General features: G+C 41.4%; 2 protein-coding genes and 1 long non-coding RNA gene across 3 annotated transcripts; all 3 read left to right on the top strand.

Moving 5' to 3' along the window:
- Window positions 1-4,444: 4,444 nt before the first annotated feature.
- On the top strand, window positions 4,445-16,013 carry LOC119731677 (ADP-ribosylation factor-like protein 8B-A). Its single transcript, XM_038204885.1, has 6 exons — window positions 4,445-4,824; window positions 7,676-7,756; window positions 7,934-8,007; window positions 8,838-8,931; window positions 9,901-10,039; window positions 10,868-16,013. The coding sequence occupies exons 1-6, from the start codon at window positions 4,702-4,704 to the stop codon at window positions 10,918-10,920; spliced, it is 564 nt and encodes a 187-aa protein (XP_038060813.1). The 5' UTR covers window positions 4,445-4,701; the 3' UTR covers window positions 10,921-16,013.
- A 142-nt stretch (window positions 16,014-16,155) lies between these two features.
- On the top strand, window positions 16,156-16,840 carry LOC119731678. The gene is made up of 2 exons (XR_005271478.1): window positions 16,156-16,354; window positions 16,737-16,840. It is a non-coding gene; the product is annotated as an uncharacterized LOC119731678 (long non-coding RNA).
- Window positions 16,841-16,930: 90 nt separating this feature from the next.
- LOC119732296 lies at window positions 16,931-22,603 on the top strand. Its single transcript, XM_038205756.1, has one exon. It carries the CDS (start codon window positions 16,931-16,933, stop codon window positions 22,601-22,603), a length of 5,673 nt encoding a protein of 1,890 aa, XP_038061684.1.
- The last annotated feature ends 1,269 nt before the right edge of the window (window positions 22,604-23,872 follow it).

The raw sequence follows: 23,872 nt of genomic DNA, 5'->3' as shown, positions 1-23,872 counted from the left end.
CTGGAGTCTGTTTTTGTTGCCACTTAGTTCCTGTGAACATTGAAAAATGATGCAGCACTTCTTTTGGATTGTTGTCATCTAACTTCCTCGTTCAAGTTACTGCAGCCGGGACACGTCCGAATGGATTCCAAGTTAGTTGTACTTCTAATATGTATGCCTATACTAATTGATACGCTGTAGGTGATTTACCGATTTTTCCCCAAAGCATTGAAAAACTTCGATTTTGTCTGACACGAAGAAAAAAGAATTATTTGCGAGATGCCTGACGATTACTATTATTGTCCTGTAAAGGGAATTCCCCCGCTTCGTCCCGCTTTTAATAGACCATTGTTATCAAAAAAAAGTACACAAAAGACCAGACTAGCATAACCCGCGCTGTTGTCATGCATGCCAGAAAAACAACCTTTGTTGCCTTGTATGTTTTGTTTGCACAAAGGATACGACATCAATGACAAGTGTGACCAATGAGGAAGTTTCTGTAAGTAAACAAAATAATCAGAACGCACAATCATTCTGATCTGGGGCAACTTAAAAGTGCAGGTCCAACACTACGATAGCCTCTGAAGAACACTCAAGCTGATTGCCTGTCAAAATTATGTTTCATAAACTGAACCTTTTCCACAGTCGTCGCTAATAATGGTGTGGGGGTTTCAACCCCCCCCCCCCCTAAAAATTAACTATGGAGCAAAACCTGTAATTTTATTGAAGGACAAAGTACTTACTCTACTGAAACTTGTTGGTTACTTTTATAATACTAGCTAGAGGGCCGCTGACTCCTGACATTGAAAACTTAATTAATCTTGGACTTATGGTTTAACGATTTTCATGTTCGTCCGATATCTCCGATTTGATTTCTTTTTGTCAGTACTCAAAGAAGGTTGAATGAAAAATGCAATTTAAAAATGAATATTTTCAGTTTGGATGCCACCCCAGGTTTTGCATAATATGTAGTAGACACATACAGGAGTCTTGCTCCGTGGATAACGGGTGATGCTCAGACTAGGTTTTGCACTGACTGGTATCAAATTAATCAAACGTTATGATTCTTCGTTATTTTGATCCACAAATGCATGTCAAATTATCGGGATTGGTCTCGCAAATTATGCATGTAATTCAAGTAAATTCCTTTAGCTTATCCTATTTTTTTTATTGTTTAATAATAATAAAATAACAATAAAATCTCTTTTGTGAGTATGTGTGGTTCTGAAAAGATAAAAGATAAATATATAATGAAATATATATAACATTATCCCCCCCCCCTCCCAGAAAAGGTGGATGCATTATTGATTAAGGCGTAAAAAATGTACGTATAGAGGGCGCTATGGCAAATTAGTGGACGGCATATCAATTGTTGCCGTTTGAATTTTCTTTAGCTAATAGAGGGCGCCATTTAAACTTTACAGCATGATTTTAGATCGTCGTAGATCAGTGATTGGGGAGCTGTTGTTGCCTCAAAATACTAGATCTCTAAAGCTTTAAGCTATTCTGTAATTTCTGTCGGCTATACTTGTGCATTTGCCATCACAAGTAACTTTGGAACGGGCGAGCTGAGGTAAAAACAGGTTCGTTTGTGCGCGGGGGCTTGTGCCGATCCAAACGACTGAGGGCGCTCGACCAAATTAATGGTCTATCGATTTTGTTGAAATTTGAAATAAAATCCAAACAACGGAGTTCGCTCGTACCCCCGTCCTGCAAACAGGACGCTGGGATACTCTGGTGAGCTTCACAGAATCTTGTGAAGGAAGTGGCCTATGACCTATGTTTAAAGCATCTGGCTGCAGCTGTTCAAGACCGCAGTTAGACAATGTGCGCAAATGCTATCCGAAAATTCTCATAGAATTGCGCGCATTCTATACTGGATGTGATTTCTGTTTCATTGCGGACCATGTGGACAAACTTTGAGCGTCGCATAATGCAATCCGACCGTTCGTGATTCAAAACGGAGCCTGAATAAGTGATAAAGGAATTGTAAATTTACAACACAGATAAGTTTTACAAAATTTCCTACATTATTACGCTTTTCAACGAGAAAAAAACATCTCTGAACTGGAATAAAATGGTAATGAATCAGTCTTAACGGCCGTTTCAAACATTGATCTCCCTGTGTATATGGAGATCAATGGTTTCAAACCTTGCAGAGTCATGACCTTGATGACGCGCAGGTCACTGCTCACGCAAAATCCAACCAATCAGAGCGTAAATTCATCAGAGTATCCCAGCGTCCTGTTTATTTGCAGGGCGGGGGGTACGAGCGAAACAACGGAGTCGCCATTTCAAAGATGAGGTCCACGAATGAGGGCGCTATAGCCAATTAATGGTGAGCACGCGCTGTGGTCGTACTAGACCAGTTTATGATTGAGGGCGCTGTATTAAAATAATGGTCTCAATTTTTGGATGCATAGACTTTTGAGATGCCAGCAAACGCACCGGTCCTTTTCTGTTGTTAACATCATGTTAATTTTAGGCTAATGTTAAAAATGACGCACGCAATAGACATGCTGTGTTTTCTGCCACCACTGTTAACTATGAAATTATGTTCTTGACGTTTGATGTTATTGATAGCCTAGTAGTACTTTAGGAAAGATCATCTTTCTTCTTCTTCTTTTGGGGGGGGGGGGGGGGGGGTAGGGGTATGACCTTCCAGTTCCATTTTCTTCTGTCATTTGCAAAATAATATGCGATGTACAGTGTTCTACAATATGTACCTTTGCCATGTTTTTTTTTATGGTGTTTTACAATACACCCTGGAAGTATGAGGTCATGCGGGGTCATCTGAAATCGTGATGTGTCTAAAACAATGATGTCTTGTCTGCCACTGATTTGACCGTTCAATTTGAAGGAGGTGATTAAGATGAACATTTTCGAATTTCTTGTTAATCTTTGTACACATTAAAGAATAAATAAGTCTGCGAAATGGGACTGTGCTTCATGCGTAGCGCTGCACGTGAAGGATGCCGTTATTTTTCTTTTCCAACGGATGCAAAAATTGATGAAAAAATTGATGAAAAAAAAGAGGTCACAGTACACGTATCGCTATAAAATGCCATGTCTAACTGTTTGGACCCCAGGCCGCAACGCGTGACCTCGACAGTGTATATTGCAATCCCATATTCAACATTGTACATACTCAACATTGTACATGAGCATGTTTATTGTGGGACATGAAACAAATATTTTAATATTGCTTCTATATTTTCAATAATGTTGAACACGCATTGTAAAACTTAGTATGCACAAATATTTTAAAACATCATAATTGCAGCATTTGGCACGCCATAGTACACACAGATATTGTAAAATGTGAATATTGCAACATTAGGCACGCCATAGACAAAATTGCAATAGCGCCCTCTTTTGTTATCGGAGACCAGTAGGTTGCAACAGCGCCCTCGTTTGTTGGCTTTAGTTTATTCGGTGACCGCCAAGTTGCAATAGCGCCCTCTTTTGTTTGAGGTATTGCTGATTTGTGGCGAGACCGTTAAATTGCAATAGCGCCCTCGGGTGTTAGCTTAAATATTAAACGTATGCACACGTTGGAATTTTACATCTTTGTTTTTAGTGTACGTATTTTGACTGAGAAAAATACAGCAGCTTATACGTAAACGACAACAGCTCCAACTTTAATCGCATAAGGTTTTTAGGTAAAGAAAGTTATTACTACAACTACCCAAAACTATCAATTAAAAAAGGCCTCGTGTATAAATTAAGCTAACTACAACTAGGCTATTGTAGCCCATTTTCCAAAAAAAAATATAACAAAATTTAAAGGCCCTCATCCTCCTCAAACCGGACGATCAACTGGGTTTTTTTTATTTAGCCTTATATTTTGGATTGACTCTTTTGGAAGAATTTTAAATGGAATTTCTATTTTATTTTTTATTTTATTGTAAATTTATGAGGGCTATATCACCTGAGAAATAGACATAGAAACAAAAATATTTCTTGGAATATGAACTGGTTAATTATAAAATTAAATATTTCACTAAAAATGACAAGAATCTTGGACCGGTGAGAAGACTATAGACACGTACATCTACGAGAAAAATGAATACAATTTTAACCTCAAGCAGGCCTAACAATGAAGGGGGCATATTATTAGCACAAAGGGAGCTGAATAAATTTTGTTGGACCGCAAACCGATCTCACAGATAATATAATAACTACATTAAACCCCGTCACTTTCAAGGGTAAAATTACACGATTAAATAACTGAAAACATATTTCGTTGGGTTCAGTTTTACACACAAAAAACATAAGTGGTTATCTTCAGCTCATAAACATTTCATTTTCATTTCGAAAGTTATTTCTTGAACATGCAAAAACCACAATTATATGAGTCATTGCGAACTTAAAAGTAAAATGTCATCACGAATACGAGTAGCTATATCCCGTACTGTATACCACTGTGTGTCCCCCGATGAACCATGACGTCCCGTCACGAGGAAAGGGTAAAGGTCATTGACCTACAAATGGAAGGATGTTTCTGCACATAATGTAAATTTAGTCATCGGGTTTTAAAACACGATATGCTCCAAACTGTTACTCCCTCTGGTCATAATTGCTCAATTTTTTGACGAAAACAATCGCTACGAAAGCCCATCTTCTCTCCTTTCTTCAGAAGCCCGACGGGTCTGGCCCGCCTGTATGCACAAACTGAATTTATGTTCTTGAGAAAATAGCACTAGCAGCAAGATCAGAAACATGCTTGCGGCGTTGAACAGGTTTTTGGACTGGCTGAAAAGCCTGTTTTGGAAAGAAGAGATGGAGTTGACATTAGTTGGGCTTCAGTACTCGGGAAAGACAACATTTGTGAATGTTATATCGGTGAGTCAATCACGAACAGTGAAAACTGTTAGAAATAGAGATATAATAATGCAATGTTAATGTTATAGTGGTGGTTGATTCAAAAACAAAAAGGACAAAGCAGACAATTTTCCTTGTCATGCTTGTAAGTTGTAGTTGTTGATTCCTTGAATTTACAAAATTATTGGGAAAGAATGTTGCAACCTGACGCTGCTTTTTTCTTCACATATCAATTATCATCTCAATGAAGGTTGCAAAAAATGATGATAAGACGTGAATCTGGGACTGAGAAACATTTCCAATTTTGTTAGGAAATACTTTAAAAAAAATCTTGACTCTCCATAGACTTTGTACACAACCGCTGGAGTAGCGTCAGGTTGCAACATTCTTCCAATTATTGTAGCCATTTTCAAGGTCAAGGTTATACTACAAACGTAACATTCACTGCATTTGAATGTAAGCTCTAATATTTATTTTGGTATCCAGTCAACTCGACTGGTTGCCAACTGAACCCGAACCAACCAGCCAACTGGACTGTCAGACCATGGAGGTTATTCCTCCATGGTCAGACCATCATGACCATAACGTTTGCCAACTCACTTTCGCAGTCGGAATGAAGTCACGAAGGGGCAAGCCAAAATCTACACAGTCGTGGTAACTTTGCAAAATACAGGAAGTTTTTAAAGGACATTGCCCGGACTGATCAAATACAATTGATAAAATATTTCAGGGGAAAAAAACGCAAGGTTTAAAGTATGAGCTGATTAATTTTATTTTTGTAATATATATTAAACACGGCCACAACTTTAGGTTTGCTTGTAACAAAGACACATTGTCGCAAACCAAGTGCATGCTGAATGCTAAAAAAAATACTCTATTAAAATGCGAACAGTTATAACCGCAGGGAATTTTAAAATTAGGGCCATGACACGATAGCAAAATAAACCTCAAATTTTCCCCTTCGCGGCAACTGCATAATTAAACTATGCGAAGATCAACGAGGTTCCTGGATGTCCGACCCGAAGAATCCTTTGTACAACTCGTCCGCAGTGACATCCTATACACGGATGGACGTGGTTTGTGTCTACACCACTGCACTGGATTGTTATTCATTTGTAAAGCATGGTGCTGCATGGTGTTTGATGGGTAAAAAGGCCAGGTTACGAGGCTGAAAATTTGCAGGACTGGGTATGATATTAATAAAAAAGTGGACACTGAATCTAACTTCTAAACCATGAACCAGACCTGCGCCCCTGTTTGATTTTAGGATGCCAGCTTTACCGCGCCGCCCGCTAGAGGTGCTACATCAATGTCTCTAGCTAGCACGCTTACAAACGCAGCTCAAATTAGAGGAATCGAAGGTAATCGTGCAACCCAGACGTTTGTTGGACGGTCAAGTTGGCTCAACGTTTTAAGTCGAGTTGTAGACAGTGAATGGTCGAGTTGGCACAACAGTTCAGTTGGCCAAACGGTCGAGTTGGTTCGAGTTGAGTTGGCAAACGGTTGAGTTGACTGTAAACCTTCATTTTAGGTTATCTGATAATAGGCAAGTGACAGTTGAATAAAAGGCAGTGGATATTTAGCTGACCAGTGCCGGATTCCTTTTAGTAAATGCTAGTTTGCTGGAGGTTTAAATTCAACCCCAGAAAACTGAAGTTTACTAAAAGAAAGCCGGCGCAGCAATTATATATGAACCAATCAGAGAAAGCCTACATGTACGTTAACATTCTTGTTGGGTTTGATTTATCAAAATTTGACATGCATGCTTTTGACATTACGTCAACATCTTTGATGTTAAATATGTAGAAGAAACTCTACCTATTTTGTCTCCTTTTACAATGTCGGGTATGGAATCATAGGATATGCCACTCTTTGAATACTTTTTAAATCAACACACTCAAAAGGCATTCACAGTGACAAACTATATTTTTCATGCTTTGTGATTTTTAAACAAAACAAAATTAAAACAGTGTTAGTAATTTTACAAAATTCTGTGACGGAGAGATGGGAATTGTTCCTTGTATCGAAGAACAGGTTACTGATCAGTAGTTAGTACGTTTACTGGCTTGTATTACATTTTGTATTTAGAATTCTTGTAGCCACTTCAAAACAGGGAAGAATGAACGTCCTAAACCCAAACATCTGGTAATAATTTAACCATTTGGTACGGACTTGTGCACAAATCATCTCCCCTTGGAGTCATTGTGTGCAACATAACATAAATAATTATGATGGAACCATCTATTGAGACGGTAGAGATGTCGAGTGCATCAGACATTTGGTAGTCTGTTGACCATCGGTCCAAAATTTGTCCCAACTTAAGCTGGGCCCATCCCCACTAAAGTGTTCCAACTGGAGCACATAAGTTGGGACTGTACTGTCCCAGCTGAAGTTGGGATCATAGTCTAGTTTGGGTGTAGCAAAGGCATTTATGTGGCATTCTGGCAAAATGAGACAAAACTGGGCAGAGGTCGAAATGAGGGTTTCTGGGTATTATGATTGAGTATTGACTATACTGTTTGTTGCACTTCGGTCAGACAATTCGTTGACAAGTTACGGCTGTTAATTTAAAGTTTGCATTTATCGACATGTCTACGAAGTAAAATACTTAAAGAAAAAGGCCATGAGAGTTTCAAGTTTTGTATTCATGAAAATAATAGATGCCAATTGTTTTTCTTATAAACACTTTTATTCTACAATTTTATACTGGATTTTTATCATGTGTAGTCTGAAAATTGAAAAAAATATCGACGCCATTCATTTTTTTGCATTTTTGCCAGTTGAATTACTTGAACAGTAAAAGTACAATATCTTATTTAGGAATTGTTTTGCCAATCTAATGAATTAATGGACTCTCTTTCTTCCACTGCAGTCTGGTCAGTTCAATGAAGACATGATCCCAACAGTAGGCTTTAACATGAGGAAACTGACCAAGGGAAATGTCACAATCAAGGTATGATTGGTAATATTTTTCTTGTTATCAATTTACATGTCTTTGTCGTTCGTAATTACTTGCACAGTGTATCAATCATAAAGTTACACTCAGTGATTGGGTTGAATTGTATTGCGTATTTGATTTAGTCTAAGAAATTCATGTTTTTTTTGTTACCATTCTTTGTTCTGCTGCTAGTTGTGGGACATTGGAGGCCAGCCCAGATTCAGAAGCATGTGGGAAAGATACTGCAGAGGGGTCAACTGTATTGTGTAAGTTGGCTTTTGATAAAGCTTCAATAGCCACAGTGAAGTTTCTTGTTTTCCTTGATACATGTAGTGTCAGGCTGGCCATCGAAAAAAATAAGAGTGTATGTAATTTTTTTTAATCTGCTTTTTGTAAATGTCCAACCAAGCTGATCAAAATGTCATGTAGTGATCAAAACTGCACAGAATTACGAGCACAGTGAGTTAAATGTTATGTACAACATTTGCTTTGGCTGTGCTTTTCAGGGGGTTGGTATTTTATCGCAAATATTGTTACACTGACCTGTGTGGAGTGCTGGACAAACCAAGAGAAAAAAAAGTTGTTCTTGTAGTCTGGTTCCCTGACCCTACATGTACTCCAGACGAAACGGAGCAACCAGGAACCAGACTAGCTGGCTTACACCCAATCATTAATGTATAACCGAATGCAAACAAAATGTGGACTACATGTAACTAATTTGGTAAATAGGGGGCAGTTTTGAAGAGAAACAATTTAAAATTTGTAACAATGGTCAGCCAACCATCGTTTAAAATGCATACAAAAATTCCACTATTCTGCTGTCAGGAAAAATAGCCCTCCCAAATCTTTCAAAATCCATCAAGTTTTCAAGTTACCCCTTCAAAATTGATATGCAAAGAATATTCCAACACAGTGAAGAGCCAGGGCTTATGTGACTTGCACTGAGTACTTTTTGAGAAAGGAACCATCCCAGGTTATAAGTCCAGCAAAGCATTTGGGATTTTCCTATAGGCTCCCGCTTTCAACTAATCACTGGTTTAAATATGAATAAAAAAGTATGTATGTTAAAGTTTTCCTGTTTGATTTTCTCGTACAGATACATGGTAGATGCGGCAGACCATGACAAACTGGAAGCTTCCACGAACGAGTTGCATAATCTCCTGGACAAGCCACAGTTACAAGGAATTCCAGTAAGTTAATCACGATATTACGACCATGAAAATAATCAAATTAGGTTTTGCCCCTCACCGACATATATACACTGTATACTCAGTGTGTTACCTCCCGAGTGAAAGTTGGAAAAAATCACTCGGGTGGGACTCGAACCCACGACCTCCTGCTTTCTAGTGCAGATGTCTTACCTCTCGACCACCGAGCTAACGGGATCAGTTGGCCGGTTCGAATGTAATGTACATAGCATTAGATCTAATTAGAAAATATTCTACAGACTGGTGGGGTTACATCAATTGATGCAAACGTCTGTTCATTTGAACAAAAATGAAGTCTCTGAATGCTAATATTTAGAGTTCTCCATACTCATGAACGCTCATGTTGGAAAAATAGACCTGTATTTTAAGGCAATTAAAAAAGTTGCTGGATATCCATGCTTATCTTTATCATAGTTCCACTGATTGTCATTTTAGGAAACTTGGTTCCTGTACATATCCATCTACAAAGTACCAAAGCCTACTTAGACCCTTGGCTATTTTTGGGTAATGTAGCCCATCTCAGTTGGACATACAAATGTACTCAAGCTGCCGTATTTTCAAGCATGCAACTTAGGACACAAACAGAGGAAATTCCAAAGCTTCAGAAGATATTGTACAGTGTTTTTCAATTTTCAATGGCAGGCATTGGAATGTTAAAAAAAAAATTGTCAGTAATTCCGTAAGCGTATGATTCAAGGATCTGTTTGCCGTTTTCTTTTTGTTTTATCAAAATGGTGTTTTTTTGTAAGGCGGCAGAACGCCCTGCCCCAATCTATAACATATTAGCTCAAGTTGTCTACTGACACTCATTCAAATGGGCCGTTTTGTCGACTTGAGAAATGGACTATCCATGGCAAACTCGTGGTGGTGCAATGCATTGTGAATAGCCCAAATTGGAAGGGGTGGCAGAGCAAGGGTTAAGATTGTTTCCCCTCCCTATCTTGACTGCAGGTATTAGTGCTGGGCAACAAGCGAGACTTGCCCAATGCCCTGGACGAGAAACAGCTGATTGAGAAGATGAATCTCTCAGCCATTCAAGACAGAGAGATCTGTTGCTACTCCATCTCATGTAAAGAGAAAGAAAACATAGGTAAGCCACCACCTAGTCTTGGTTCAAGGCTGGATATGTATTTTGTTCTCCTAATGCATCCAGGCCTTCAAGCGAGGGATGGTAGAGGGGGCTTGCACTAAGACCAAGCCTTGGGAACTTTGACACCTCATGCCTGCACAATAGCTTGAATATATTGCACATGAGGTATGCTGCGACTTTCTTGGGTCCAAGCGCCAAAGTTCCCAAGACTGGATTTGATTTATCTTGTTGATAACACCCACAACAGTGGCTTGATCCGCTTGCCATTGATCAGACCGACTGTATCAGTTATTCAGAAACTAGGTGCTACCTAGGTGAAACTAGGTGAAACTAGGTGCTACCTAGGTGAAACTAGGTGCTACCTAGGTAAAACTAGGTGCTACCTAGGTGAAACTAGGTGCTACCTAGGTGAAACTAGGTGCTACCTAGGTAAAACTAGGTGCTACCTAGGTAAAACTAGGTGCTAGGTTCTACGTACAGTGGATACCTTGTAGTAGTAATGTTTCCCACATGCTGAGTACAATTGAGCTTTACAGTGTGATTTTGGTGACTGAGAGAATCATGAAATTGCCTATAAACTGTATTGTCACTGATACTATGAAATGACACAGGCCTACTGTACAATACTGATAATGTTAGTTTGTAGTGTCAGTGAAGGTACAGAATGATATATTTTTATTGTGCAGTAGCAGGAAAAAGGTAAGCACTTCAAGGGAAAGACTTTTGAGAGTAATTGATATCTCAAATAGTTAAAATGAAAAGTCCCTTGCATTGTCGGTGTTAAACTCTGTTTATAATTACCTGTCCTTTATTTCTCTTATTTTCCAGACATAACACTGCAATGGTTGATACAACATTCCAAGTCAGGGGGCAGTCACTAGCACCATAGAAGGGGTCAAGTACAGAGGTCGCGGGTCAAGGGTCAACAAAGACTCCAGTAACTTTAACATAGGTATTTCATTGTACATAATCCTCCATCTTGTATGTATACATACCGAATAGGTCAAGATCATTTACTTGGACGTTTCAAGGCTCTAGTTAATTGCTGTCATACGATCTCAGTCCAACATATGGTTTATTAAATGTGTTTGATAAAAATCGTAATTTCAATCCATGAAAAGAAAAGGACTATCAGGTATCTGCATGTATATTTTATTTGGCACCAAATAAGTGCAAAGCCAGTGGTGCTTGTAGAAAATTAAGTCTGGTAGCTATCACCTGTGCACAGCAATCGGTGTTTACTGCTTGGTCTTGCTAAGGGAGCCAGACTAAGGTGACAGTGTCAGATATGTTTTAATAATCCTGAACATCTCAACTTGTAACCATGAACATTTGTCCAAATTCTTTCGATTTGCCGTACGACAGCAATTAAAATTTGCCTTCAGCACACCAAAAGCCTATTATTTTGGGCCAAGTTGGTGTCTTGAAAATACCTAATGCCATCTTTCAGATTTTATGCCGTTAAAACAAAAGTATATGTTTAATTTTTGGCTAAGCATTTAAATATTCTTTGTATCGATTCCAAGCCTAAAAAGGTTTTGATTTAGTTAACACCATTTGATATAAGGGAAAGTTTTGTACATTGTGTGCATGATGTAATTTACGTTGCCACTAAAAAAAAAACACAGCACACTGTTATTTTTTTCTTCTGAATTTCAATTTTGTTTAAAATTCATTTATTCTGTGGAAAACAGCTTTAGGGTAAAGAATATTGACAAAAGGACAATTTATCATAATTGCTTCATTTTTGAGTTGCATATGATGCAGCTGTTGGGAGCTACGGTTTCTGGTTTTTGTCATTGACAAACCCAGTAGATATCCAAAGCTGTATACAAACACTCTGTTTCAGACATTCAGTATTGGGATGTGCCCTTCACCAACGTATTTCTATAAACGCTGTACACTCGGTGTTGTCCCGAAAAAAAACTGGAGTAAGCACAAGGTCGTGGGTTCGAGTCCCACCGGACTGATGTTTTAACGCAATCACTCGGGACAACACTGAGAATACATTTTTTAGTGTGCTTAAAGCGCTCGCCTCTCACCACTGTGGCCCTGGTTTGAATCCCGACCGCGGACCATACATGCCATAGGTGAGTAGAGTTGTGCGTTGGTTCTCTCCTGTGCCACAAAGCTTTTTCTTCGGACCCTCTGGGTTTTCCTCCCTCCGGAAAAAAACCACTTTTGATCTCAGGCTGTGCTCAGTGGTCATTTATGGGTCGATGTGGCTGGCTGCCAGAGATGACATTACATGCCAGCGGCTCGACCACGTAGCCACGTCCTTTGCAATTCAGCTTCTCAGCGGTGAGTAAGGATGATTAGCCTCTGAAATCATTATTATTAATATTATATACATCACCCCGACGCAAATTCCATCTCATGAATAGTTTGGTTGCAGTACCCGTTGCTATTTCTGATTCGAACCAGCCAGCCGGTGCCGGCAAGCTCAGTGGTAAGACGTCTGCACTAGTAAGCAGGAGGTCATGGGTTCGAGTCCCACCCGAGTGATTTTTTTTCTCACATTCACTCGGGACAACACTGAGTATACAGTGCTTATAAAATACGTCAAAAGAGGGCGAAACCTATTGTTGAATTTACATCACCCCAACGCAAATTCCATCTTATGAATAGTTGTTTCAGACATGGTGGTACAAGTTGTATGGCGCCCTCACTTTGACACTTTTTGCAGTATGTTATAGACATGATACTAGTCCTTTCATCATAGCAAGCTGTTATTTCGTTTATTGCTTTCAAACATGGATGTTCAGTGTTTGTCTAAGACTTTGTTTGTTCAAACTTCGATTTGTGAATGACATTATGTTTGGTATTGTTGGAAATTATATGCTTCATCAGTCAACCAGCGCTACTTTTTTTGCAGTTGTCTCAGTAGAAAAAAAACCAGAATTTTGAACACTCTAAATATATCGATGACATTTGCTGATTTCTTTTTTAGGTATATTAACCCCACCCATCCAGATCCTTAAAAATCCACCAAAACAATTTGGAGTATTTTGTAGGATTTGGGAAGGTGACCGGCTTTATGCCACTTCCAAGGGAAAATATATGCCAGGTATAGTTGAGTTACTAGAATAATGGTTGGTCTTGGAAGTTTAAGAAAGGGTTGTAGTAAAAATGTGAAAGAGTATTAAAGGTTTTTTTTTTTACCTCTGTGTCTGGGCTGAGAGTTGCTGAGACAAAGGCAAATTAAAGGTTCTGCATTCTGAGGGAACAGTTTAAGATTGGAGTTATCTCTTTAAAATTGGGATAAGTTGGAGAAAAGGAATGTGTCTATGATCCCATTGTAGAATTCTGAACAATTGACCTGGTATCTTTCCACCACAATGAAGTTATTGAAGTAAATAGAGCATGTATTAATGATAACATTATTGCAGGAAGATTCAAGGGAAGTTGTTCAGAATCATGCAGCAAATAACCAACACAATCGGCCTGTTGGGTATCAACTCTTTCGCAACTTATACCTGATATATATAATTAGTTGACTCTTTTATAAAAAGGGAAAACTGTCTGAAAGTTCCAAAGAGATGGTAAAGTTTCTCTCTTTGTATCATGTGATTTCCAGATTTCTCTTCTCCTGACAATGCCCTTTAAGCAGAACACTATCAGGAGACATTGTGAGGAATTTCCAAATACATGTGCTTTCTTTTGAAATACATAATGTGAAATGAAATGTGAGATCTTGAAATTGATATTAACAAGTGTTGAATAGCAACAGAAATGTAACCTTCACCATTTTTATGAAGATAAGTTTATAGGTTGCAGAACAAAGTTAGAAGCAATAGGTCTTTTTGTGTCTTCACTGATTTGTGCATAAAAGTTACACTGTTATTTGTTTGGATGTGATCTATAGGCTTACGCAATGTGTAAAATGTCTCTGCTGTTAATTTGTGTTGCAGCAATTATACGTACCTTCTCTGTCACGAAAATATGTGTGTAAAAATACAAACAGCTGTAGGTAAAGAAAACAGATTTTCATTCAATAAGCATTCAATAAGTTGGCAAAGCCTACCATTTTGGACAACGGTGTAAGAGCTGTTGCAATATTCTACCACTCTTTCCATACATAAGTCCAAATCGCCCTTAATTCAAGTAAATGCTGTAGTTCATTCGTGCGTTCAGCTATTTCATTAGCCATGTTGCTTACGCTTGCTCACAACAAACTGTTGACCAAAAAGATCGCTAAAGTTGGCTTTTCCCAAAAAAAATACAGTATTCCTGCATGTTTACTTTTTATTTCAAAAGTAAATGGGAAGCTAGCGTGAAACACTGTCGGGCACCAAGTCGAAATGTTGGGAAGGATTGGGTTAGATTTTTTTCATATTAACTGGTTGGATATACATAAACATGTACAAGTGTATATACTTCACAGACCTTTTGTATGATCTGTTTTTCTCTTCATTTACATCACAATGTGTCAATGATAGATCTGTAGTCAGTGAGTTTTTAGTTTAGTCAAATGTTTCCTCGACAGTGGTCAAAATCACACGAAAGGCCAAAACCCCTATTGAATACATTATGGAATAGATTAGCATTCGGTCAGTGGATTACCATAAGTGAGTACATAATGTGATTGAGATGGTATTATTTTATACACATTTATATTATACATGTATAGCTCGCGGAATAGTAGAATAAAGTAAGCTTCTGGTATGGTGATGTGTAAGCAGTCGATTTCCCTTTATTTTATCAAAATTCAATTGATGAAATTGCCAGTTGCTTTATTTTGTTAAACAATGTCATTGTGAATTATAAGGGGTGTCCCCCAAAAAGCTGAGCAAGCAGGTATCATTAAATGTCTCAAAAACTACTTAACATGAGTATTTCATCTTGATGGAGCATATTAATTATACACTTGTGTATAATTAGTGAAAATGCCATGGAAATGCGTTCATGCAGACCAGAGATTTATAATAGATTGTAAAAGGCTATGGGTTTTTCACCCATTCCAATGGGATGTGCGCAGTCAGAGATATCAGTGCATCGGATGGCTATGGGCATTTTAATTTAACTGTGTAAATCCCATCCCATTGGAATGGGTGAAAAACCCATAGCCTTTTACGATCTGTTAGATGTCTGGTTTGCATGAACGGATTTCCATGGCATTTTTACTGAATATACACAGAATATCAGAAATGTCTCCTTCAAGATGAAATAATCATGTTAGTTGTTTTGAGAAATTATAGGAAATCTGCTTGCACAACTTTTCTGGGATACCTTGTATTTACAGTCTTTAAAATTACTAATATGCATTTCTTTTTTGAAATATGAAATTCTCTAATACCAGCCCAGATGTTGAATTTTTTTTTTATTGTCAAATAAAGCAGAGAGGGAATGGACTAGGTGGATATAATTCTAAAGTTGAAGAGTGAGAAATTGACTGGATCGAGGGTTAGTATGTTTCCAAATTTACGTAATGTCCCGGCTTTTGCAATAATTATCCCATTTCTTTGCTCAGAGATACATTTGTAACGTTTTGTTCAATTGACTGTTATTTCATGAATTGGTGAATCTTATTATTTCATGAGATGGCTGTCATTGAAAAAGCTTATTATTGAAGTATACTTGTTGACATACCAATAAAGTAAACTGGAAGACTCGGACCCATTAGTATGTGTCAAGTTGGATTCGGACTTTATACTTTCACCTTAACGCATAAACGAATGGCGAATGTTGGGGAAATGAAAGATTACTCTACTTTAGTAGAATTATATGTAAAATGTGTATGTGTTGAAGCTCTTATCCCGGTGTTTTATTAAGTACATTTTCGCAGTTGAATCGAGGGTACATTGAGTGTAAAAAAAAGTCCTTTCGATTTTGAAAAACAAACACTTATTTTTGTCGGCGTTTTGTTATTTTTTGTGCGATTACAAAACTTTTTGTTATATCTGGGCTTGAATAACATTGAATTCTGTTTTTCTTTTTTAGATACTACTCTATTAAAAAGACCAGAATACCTGTATATGCGATCGCTTGATATAACATTCCTTGTCGGCTTTTTTATTTTAAAACTATCTTTCTGTTAATTAAAATGACCCGAATAGCCTTAACGTCGGTGATTTCTCAACTTCAGAGTCTTTCATGCATGGGTAGTGTATGTGCGAAAGCGTCTTCGCCACTGGAGTGCACAACAGCGCCCTCTTGTGACTGACTGTTATAATTGCCAAATCCTTGTCGAATCACGTTGTTTCCAGATAATTCTTAGTCCGTAAAATCCTTGTTAATGACTCCAAATCATCATTTGCCTTTATAATCCAATCACCAGGTTAATTATAAATACCCCCTGTGCGTGAATTACTGAAAGTGAGTATAATTTTGGTTAATCTTGATACGATATTTGGAGGGATTTCACTTCACGTTTATCATGTTTATTGTTAGATTTGGGTTGTAATGTTCATTGTACTGATTTATATTGGAATCACATGCCATGTCATACCTACACACATTTGCATGGGGTTAATTCTTCGCTGGGGATATTTAGGGACCCTTTTGTAAATCCAGTGTTAATTTATAAGTGTTTTGGCCCTTACCTCCATATATTTGGGTTTATGTAAACATGTTGTGTATATTGCTGGGCTGATTATAGTGACATACGTTTATGTTGTTAATGTTTATGATATGATTAGGATTTCCTAGGCATGTGCACGTATTTATTAGTTCCCTTTGTGTTTATTTCTTCTTGTAGGACCACAGACTACACAGACCTCACATACTACACAGACCACACAGGCTTATACTAGGACCAGACCAGGCCAAGTACCCATTTAAAATAAAACCAATCTCAGCCCATCACCGGTGTGACCGCCTCCTTCCTTCCATGGTGCCGAAACCCGGGATCCTACAACCAGCGACCCTTGGATCACCATTTCAACCTCCAGAATGTCTCAACCACAAGATGACGTTCTCGGTCAACCGACCATTGGCCATACAGGTGATGTGGCTATGGCCAACAGCGAACACTCCTCCCATCGCAGCAACCGGTCTAATAGTTCCGTCGCTTCCCACCTATCTGGTCTGAGTGACAAATACGCAGCAAAGATGCGGACCCTTCGAAAGAAGATTCGAGTTGAGGAGTTGCAGCACCAGTTAGAGGAAGAAGAGGCTGCAGACCAAGCACTCCATCGTATTGATGACCAAGCTCGACAAGCTCGACTCAAGGCTGAAGAAATAGAGCGTCAGGCTTTGAGAGAGCGTGAAGCCATATCTACAAATTTGTCACGTCAACGCAGATTGCGTCAGGCTCAACAGGAGCTAGTCGAAGCTGAAGCCATCAGCGCCATGATCAGTGATGATACAACGCTGACAGATGTCACCATTACTACGACAAGCCAGGGTACAATCCCCGTGTGTACTTCTGCACAACCTGTGCCCTCTACATCTCCCGTAGAGAACCGTACCGTACCAGATACATCTCTTCGAGCCATCCCAAGTCTTACAACCTTTGCAGTGTCACAGATTCCTTCGATGACAACACTAGTCAGTGGCCACCCCACACCATTGTGTGCTGATGGACATGCACCCATGACAACCAGTCGCATGTCACCACACTCAGCACATCAAGCTCAACCTGTTCCCACCGGTCCCCCTCCGATGGTACCCGGTGCAACAGCCATTGACCTCCTTGTAGCTTCGTCCTATGGAATTCCCAAGCCGGCTCTGCCAAGATTTTCCGATGGAAGAGAGAAGGAATTTGCCTTACTCCGCATGGCCTTGGACAACCTTATCAACGTCCATCCACACCTCACAGAACAATACAAGTTCCAGGTGATGCTCGACCGACTTGGTGGTAGAGCATTGAAACTTGCCAAGTCCTTCATGTACACTCGTCAGCCCTACACTGAGGCCCTAGCTGCTCTTACCGACAAGTACGGCCAACCCCGACAGCTCGTCCAGTGCGAGATCGCAGCCATAATGGCCACCCCTGCCATCAAGTATGGTGATACTGAAGCATTTGAGGAGTTCTCCCTGGATGTCCTCTCCCTTGTGGGGATGCTACAATCCCTGGAAGGTCCTGACGGCATTGAACTCCGTTGTGGCTCGCACGTCGACCGTCTTCTCAGCAAGGTTGCCCCCAGCCACAGGACGAGTTTCATGGAGCACTGCCTGAAGGAGGGCATCTTGAAGTCGAACTGTAGTCAAACCTACACCCTACCCCAGTTTGCAAGTTGGCTCCGTAGGAAATCTCAGTCACACAGCTTTGCCAGTAGAGCAGTGTCCGGGCATACTTTGAGTAACCCAAGACCGCAGCGATACCAGGAGCAGCGAATATCCAGGAAGGATACCCCAACAGCAGTACTCATGACAGTACCAAAGCCGAAGTACAAACCCCAGCCTTATTGTCCCTTTTGTGATAATAAGGAACACTACCTGGGTGGATGTCCACAACTCAAGAAGCTGAACACTGATCAGATCGTCAGTTGGATCCAGGACAAGGGACGATGTTGGAAGTGCGGTCGTGCACATAAGCCCGATGAGTGTACCCTCAAGAAACCATGTCACACCTGCAAACAAGTACACTTAACTGTACTTCATGATGCCGCTCACAAGACTACCAGTCATGTCTTCAGAGTGCAGACATCAAGTCTGAATGTCTATGTTGACAGGCCAATCCGTCCGCATGGTGTGATGTTAAAGGTTGTGCCAGTTCTCCTTCATGGCCCCGCTGGCACCATTGAGACATATGCTATCCTGGACGACGGTTCTGAGAGAAGTATGCTAATCCAGACAGCAGCCGAGAAGTTACAGCTTAAAGGCCAGCCAGAGACGGTCCTCCTTAGAACTGTCCGTGATGACATAGTCGAATGCCAAGGTTCGGCTATGTCTCTGCAGGTGTCACCCAAGGGAAAGCCCCACATTAAGTACACCATCAATGGAGCCTTCTCTGCCAGCAATCTGTGTCTCTCGGTGTACACATATCCAGTAAAGGCTCTCCAGCAGCGGTATAACCATCTCCGTCACCTGCCGCTACCAGTGATTAACCAGGCATCGCCGATGTTACTCCTTGGAGCTGACCAAACAGATCTTATCATCCCCCAATGCCCAATAAGATCTGGACCCCGTGGTGCAGCAGTTGCTATCTACACAAGGCTTGGCTGGACCCTCCAAGGACCCACTGGGAATCATGATCTACAGCTGGAGCAACGAGTCTTCAAGACATCCACATTCCCGGTTACAAATGACCTCCTGCAGCATGTGCAGATGTTATGGCAGGCAGATGTGCTCCCTTACGCCAATGATAAGGAAGTCACCCGATCCAAACAAGACCAGTATGCTCTTAAGATGCTGGAGTCTAAAACCACCCGTGTCAGCCTTGATGGTGTGCAACGTTATGCCACGCCCCTCCTGAGAACCAAGGATGGAGACAGATTCCAGGTAACGAAAGATGCAGTTCTTCCTACACTAAGGAGAGCAGAGAAGCGGTTACAGAAGCACCCACAACTGGCGAAAAAGCACAACGAGCTTATCACAAAGCTGGTCGACTCAGGTCATGTGCGAGTTCTACCCGATGATGAAGCCGCAATGTCTGATGAATCTTGGTTCATTCCTCACCACACTGTTCATCACAATGGGAAGTACCGACTGGTCTTCAATTGTTCTTTTCAGTACAATAACCAAGTGCTCAACGAGCATCTCCTTCCCGGACCACAACTGGGTGCTTCCCTCATCGGCGTGCTTCTACGTTTCCGGCAACACGCCATAGCCATCTCCGGAGACATCAAAGCGATGTTCCACCAGGTGCGACTTCTACCAGAAGATAGGCCCCTCTTTCGCTTTCTGTGGCGAAACCTGAAGGTGGAAGCAGAACCACAGATACACGAATGGCAGGTCCTCCCTTTCGGCTCCACATGTAGTCCGTGCTGTGCGACCTTCGCACTCAGGAAGCATGCCAGCGACCACAAGGAGCAGTATCCTGAAGTAGCAGAATCGGTCGACAAGTCCTTCTACGTCGACAACTGCTTGGACAGCTTACCCTCATCCAGAGAAGCCAAGCACCTGGTCCATCAGATGCGAAACCTACTGGCCGATGCCGGGTTCGAGATACGTCAGTGGGCCAGTAACGACCCTACGGTAGTTGAGGATCTCCCACCAGATGCTCGGTCCAATGGCTGTGAACTTTGGTTGACCTACGGTGACACTGACTCCCTTGAGGCCACCCTTGGACTGCAGTGGGATTGCAGCACAGACAACCTGCAGTACCGCCACCGAACAGTCGACTACGAGTCCCTTAACATGAGGAACATGTACAAAATATTGGCAAGCCAGTATGATCCCATCGGCTATCTCACTCCGTTCACTACCCGAGCCAGAGTGATCGTCCAAGACTTGTGGAAAACCAAGTGCAACTGGGACGACGTTCTAGAGCCTGGTGCCATCAGAGACCAATGGCAGGCCTGGGAAATGGAGCTACCAGCACTGACCGACATCCAGTTGGATAGATGCTACACACCCTTAGCGGTAGATGTTAAGCCATCAAGCTACCAACTCCACATCTTCTGCGATGCATCAGAGAGAGCTTATGGTGCTGTAGCCTACCTTCGAGCAGAAGATAAACACCATCATATCCATGTCAGCTTCGTCATGGCCAGGTCCCGGGTTGCCCCCAAACGACAGCTATCCATGCCACGCTTGGAGCTATCGGCTGCCTTGGCTGGTGCTCAGCTGTGCCAGCTACTCAAGAGAGAGTTGAGTTTACCTGTAAAGTATGTTGTCCTTTGGAGCGACTCGACAACTGTCCTCACCTGGCTGAAGTCTGAATCCTGTCGCTATAAGGTCTTCGTCGGCACTCGAGTCGCGGAGATCCAGACCCTCACTGATGTCAAACAGTGGCGCTACGTCAATACCAAGAACAATCCGGCTGATGACCTCACCAGAGGCAAGACCCTGATGGAGCTTGCCCAAGAGTCCAGATGGCGAGACGGACCCCCATTCCTCTTGTCACCTCCTGACCAGTGGCCTGTCCACCCGGCCACACCACCAGAAGATGTTTCTGAGTACAAGAAGTCAACCTTCTGTGGTGCCGTGGCTGTGGATCCTGAAGATCCTCCCGACCTTTCCAAATGTGACACGTGGGAAGACCTCATCATGGCTACCAAGGAGCATCGTGATGGGGCGGCCGACACTGGTGACCCACCTGAGTTGGGTGCTGAAGATCGAGCCAACATCGAGCTGCTACTGTACCGCCGTGCTCAGCAAGGAAGTTTTCCTGATGACTTAGCTGCTCTTCAGGCTGGAAGGGATCTTCCTCGAGATAGCAAGCTCCTCCAGTTAGCTCCAGAGTATGATGATTTCACTGGTCTCATCCATGTTGGTGGGCGTCTACGGCAAGCGGAAGACATCCCCAAAGATTCCCGTCATCCCATCGTCATGGATCCAGCACATCCTATTACCAAACTTCTGATCCGAGAATATGATGAGAAACTACTTCACTACGGGCCTGAGCGTGTGCTTGCAGAGATGAGACGTAAGTTTTGGGTTCTGCGAGGACGAGAGGCCATTCGCAAGCATCAGCGCAAATGCTTTGGATGTCAACGATGGCGAGCCAATCCTGACGTACCAAAGATGGGAGATTTGCCACCAGCACGCCTGCGACTGTACAAGCCGCCATTCTTTTCCACAGGCGTTGACTGTTTTGGGCCAATGACAATCAAGACAGGGAGACGCACCGAGAAGCGCTGGGGCATTATCTTTAAATGTATGACTACCAGAGCGGTGCACCTTGACCTGCTAGAAAGTCTCAGTGCTGACGCCTACCTGATGGCCGTTAGACGGTTTGTGTCCAGAAGAGGGAAGCCCTTCGAGATACTGTCCGACTGTGGTACCAACTTTAAGGGCGGAGCTTCAGAGTTACATGAGGCATTCTCTACCATGGAACCCAGACTGAAAGAAGAGCTCTCCAAACAACAAGTCAAGTTTGTCTTCAACCCACCGAAGGCCCCACACTTTGGTGGCGTGTGGGAGAGGGAGATAAAGTCTGTCAAAGCTGGCCTGAGAGTCGTCCTCAGTCAGGCTGTACCCGAACCAGTCCTGCGCACCGTTCTGATAGAAATTGAGGGTATTCTTAATTCCAAACCGCTGGGTTATGTTTCTTCAGACATCGCCGACCCAGATCCAGTTACCCCGAACCTCCTCTTGATGGGACGACATGATGCAGCGCTGCCACAAGTTGTCTACCCAGCAAGGGACCTACTCAGCCGACGACACTGGAAACACAGCCAGGTGTTAGCAGATCACTTTTGGTCGCGCTTCATCGGGCTGTACCTACCCTCTCTGCAGATACGACAGAAGTGGCAACGAGACGGTGCAGAGATGAAGCCTGATGATGTTGTCATGATCGTTGATCCTGCACTTAGCCGGGCTCAGTGGCCCATCGGACGAGTCGTCGACACCTTTCCTGGACCAGATGGTCGTGTGCGCACTGCCAGCGTGAGAGTGAGGAAGAAGAACTACACTCGCCCTGTTGCCCGCCTGATACGACTCCCAGAAGTCACCAATGAAGGTGTCAAGGATGACCAGGAAAACGACAAAGATCCAGCCCTAATGGACTCTGAGTGAGAACTGTAGTGGCTCCGATGCTTTCTATTCCATAAATTTAGTGCCCAAATTTAGGGGCGGCTGTGCGAAAGCGTCTTCGCCACTGGAGTGCACAACAGCGCCCTCTTGTGACTGACTGTTATAATTGCCAAATCCTTGTCGAATCACGTTGTTTCCAGATAATTCTTAGTCCGTAAAATCCTTGTTAATGACTCCAAATCATCATTTGCCTTTATAATCCAATCACCAGGTTAATTATAAATACCCCCTGTGCGTGAATTACTGAAAGTGAGTATAATTTTGGTTAATCTTGATACGATATTTGGAGGGATTTCACTTCACGTTTATCATGTTTATTGTTAGATTTGGGTTGTAATGTTCATTGTACTGATTTATATTGGAATCACATGCCATGTCATACCTACACACATTTGCATGGGGTTAATTCTTCGCTGGGGATATTTAGGGACCCTTTTGTAAATCCAGTGTTAATTTATAAGTGTTTTGGCCCTTACCTCCATATATTTGGGTTTATGTAAACATGTTGTGTATATTGCTGGGCTGATTATAGTGACATACGTTTATGTTGTTAATGTTTATGATATGATTAGGATTTCCTAGGCATGTGCACGTATTTATTAGTTCCCTTTGTGTTTATTTCTTCTTGTAGGACCACAGACTACACAGACCTCACATACTACACAGACCACACAGGCTTATACTAGGACCAGACCAGGCCAAGTACCCATTTAAAATAAAACCAATCTCAGCCCATCACCGGTGTGACCGCCTCCTTCTTTTCAGTGTATTTATTAACTCGGTGAAGGCCTTGCATTCAGTATGTAAAATAATCATCTTAGGCAACCAGACCTTTGTTCAGATCGTGTCTGGCAATATCGCTTTCTGTTTGGGTTGCAATAGAGGATACTGTTCTGTTATGAAAGTGAAAAGAAGTCTTCAAAACGTCAAGCGAGGTATAGAAATACGTTGACTGTGGGCTGATTCTAGTCAGAATATTTTTGTTAATTTTGTATACTAGTTTTTGCCCCGATTTCTTGTACTGAAGAGAAAAAAAATGATCATAAATCGTTAACCACAAGAACTGACTAGAGAGTAGTTTGGATATATTTGTAACCCACCTCTCCACTCAATACCAGTGATCCTTTTTTGTTTTCTTTTCATTTACTGCCATATGGTTTTGTAATCATGTAAGAATTATTTTGCTTATTATTTGTCGAATCCGCTCAAATTAATGTCAATGACCTTTGCGCAATTAAAGGTCTATTTCAT

Source organism: Patiria miniata, unplaced genomic scaffold (assembly GCF_015706575.1).
Source record: "Patiria miniata isolate m_02_andy unplaced genomic scaffold, ASM1570657v1 HiC_scaffold_24, whole genome shotgun sequence".
In the NCBI taxonomy this organism is placed as follows: Eukaryota; Metazoa; Echinodermata; class Asteroidea; order Valvatida; family Asterinidae; genus Patiria; species Patiria miniata.
This window is presented reverse-complemented; position numbering and strand designations above follow the sequence as displayed.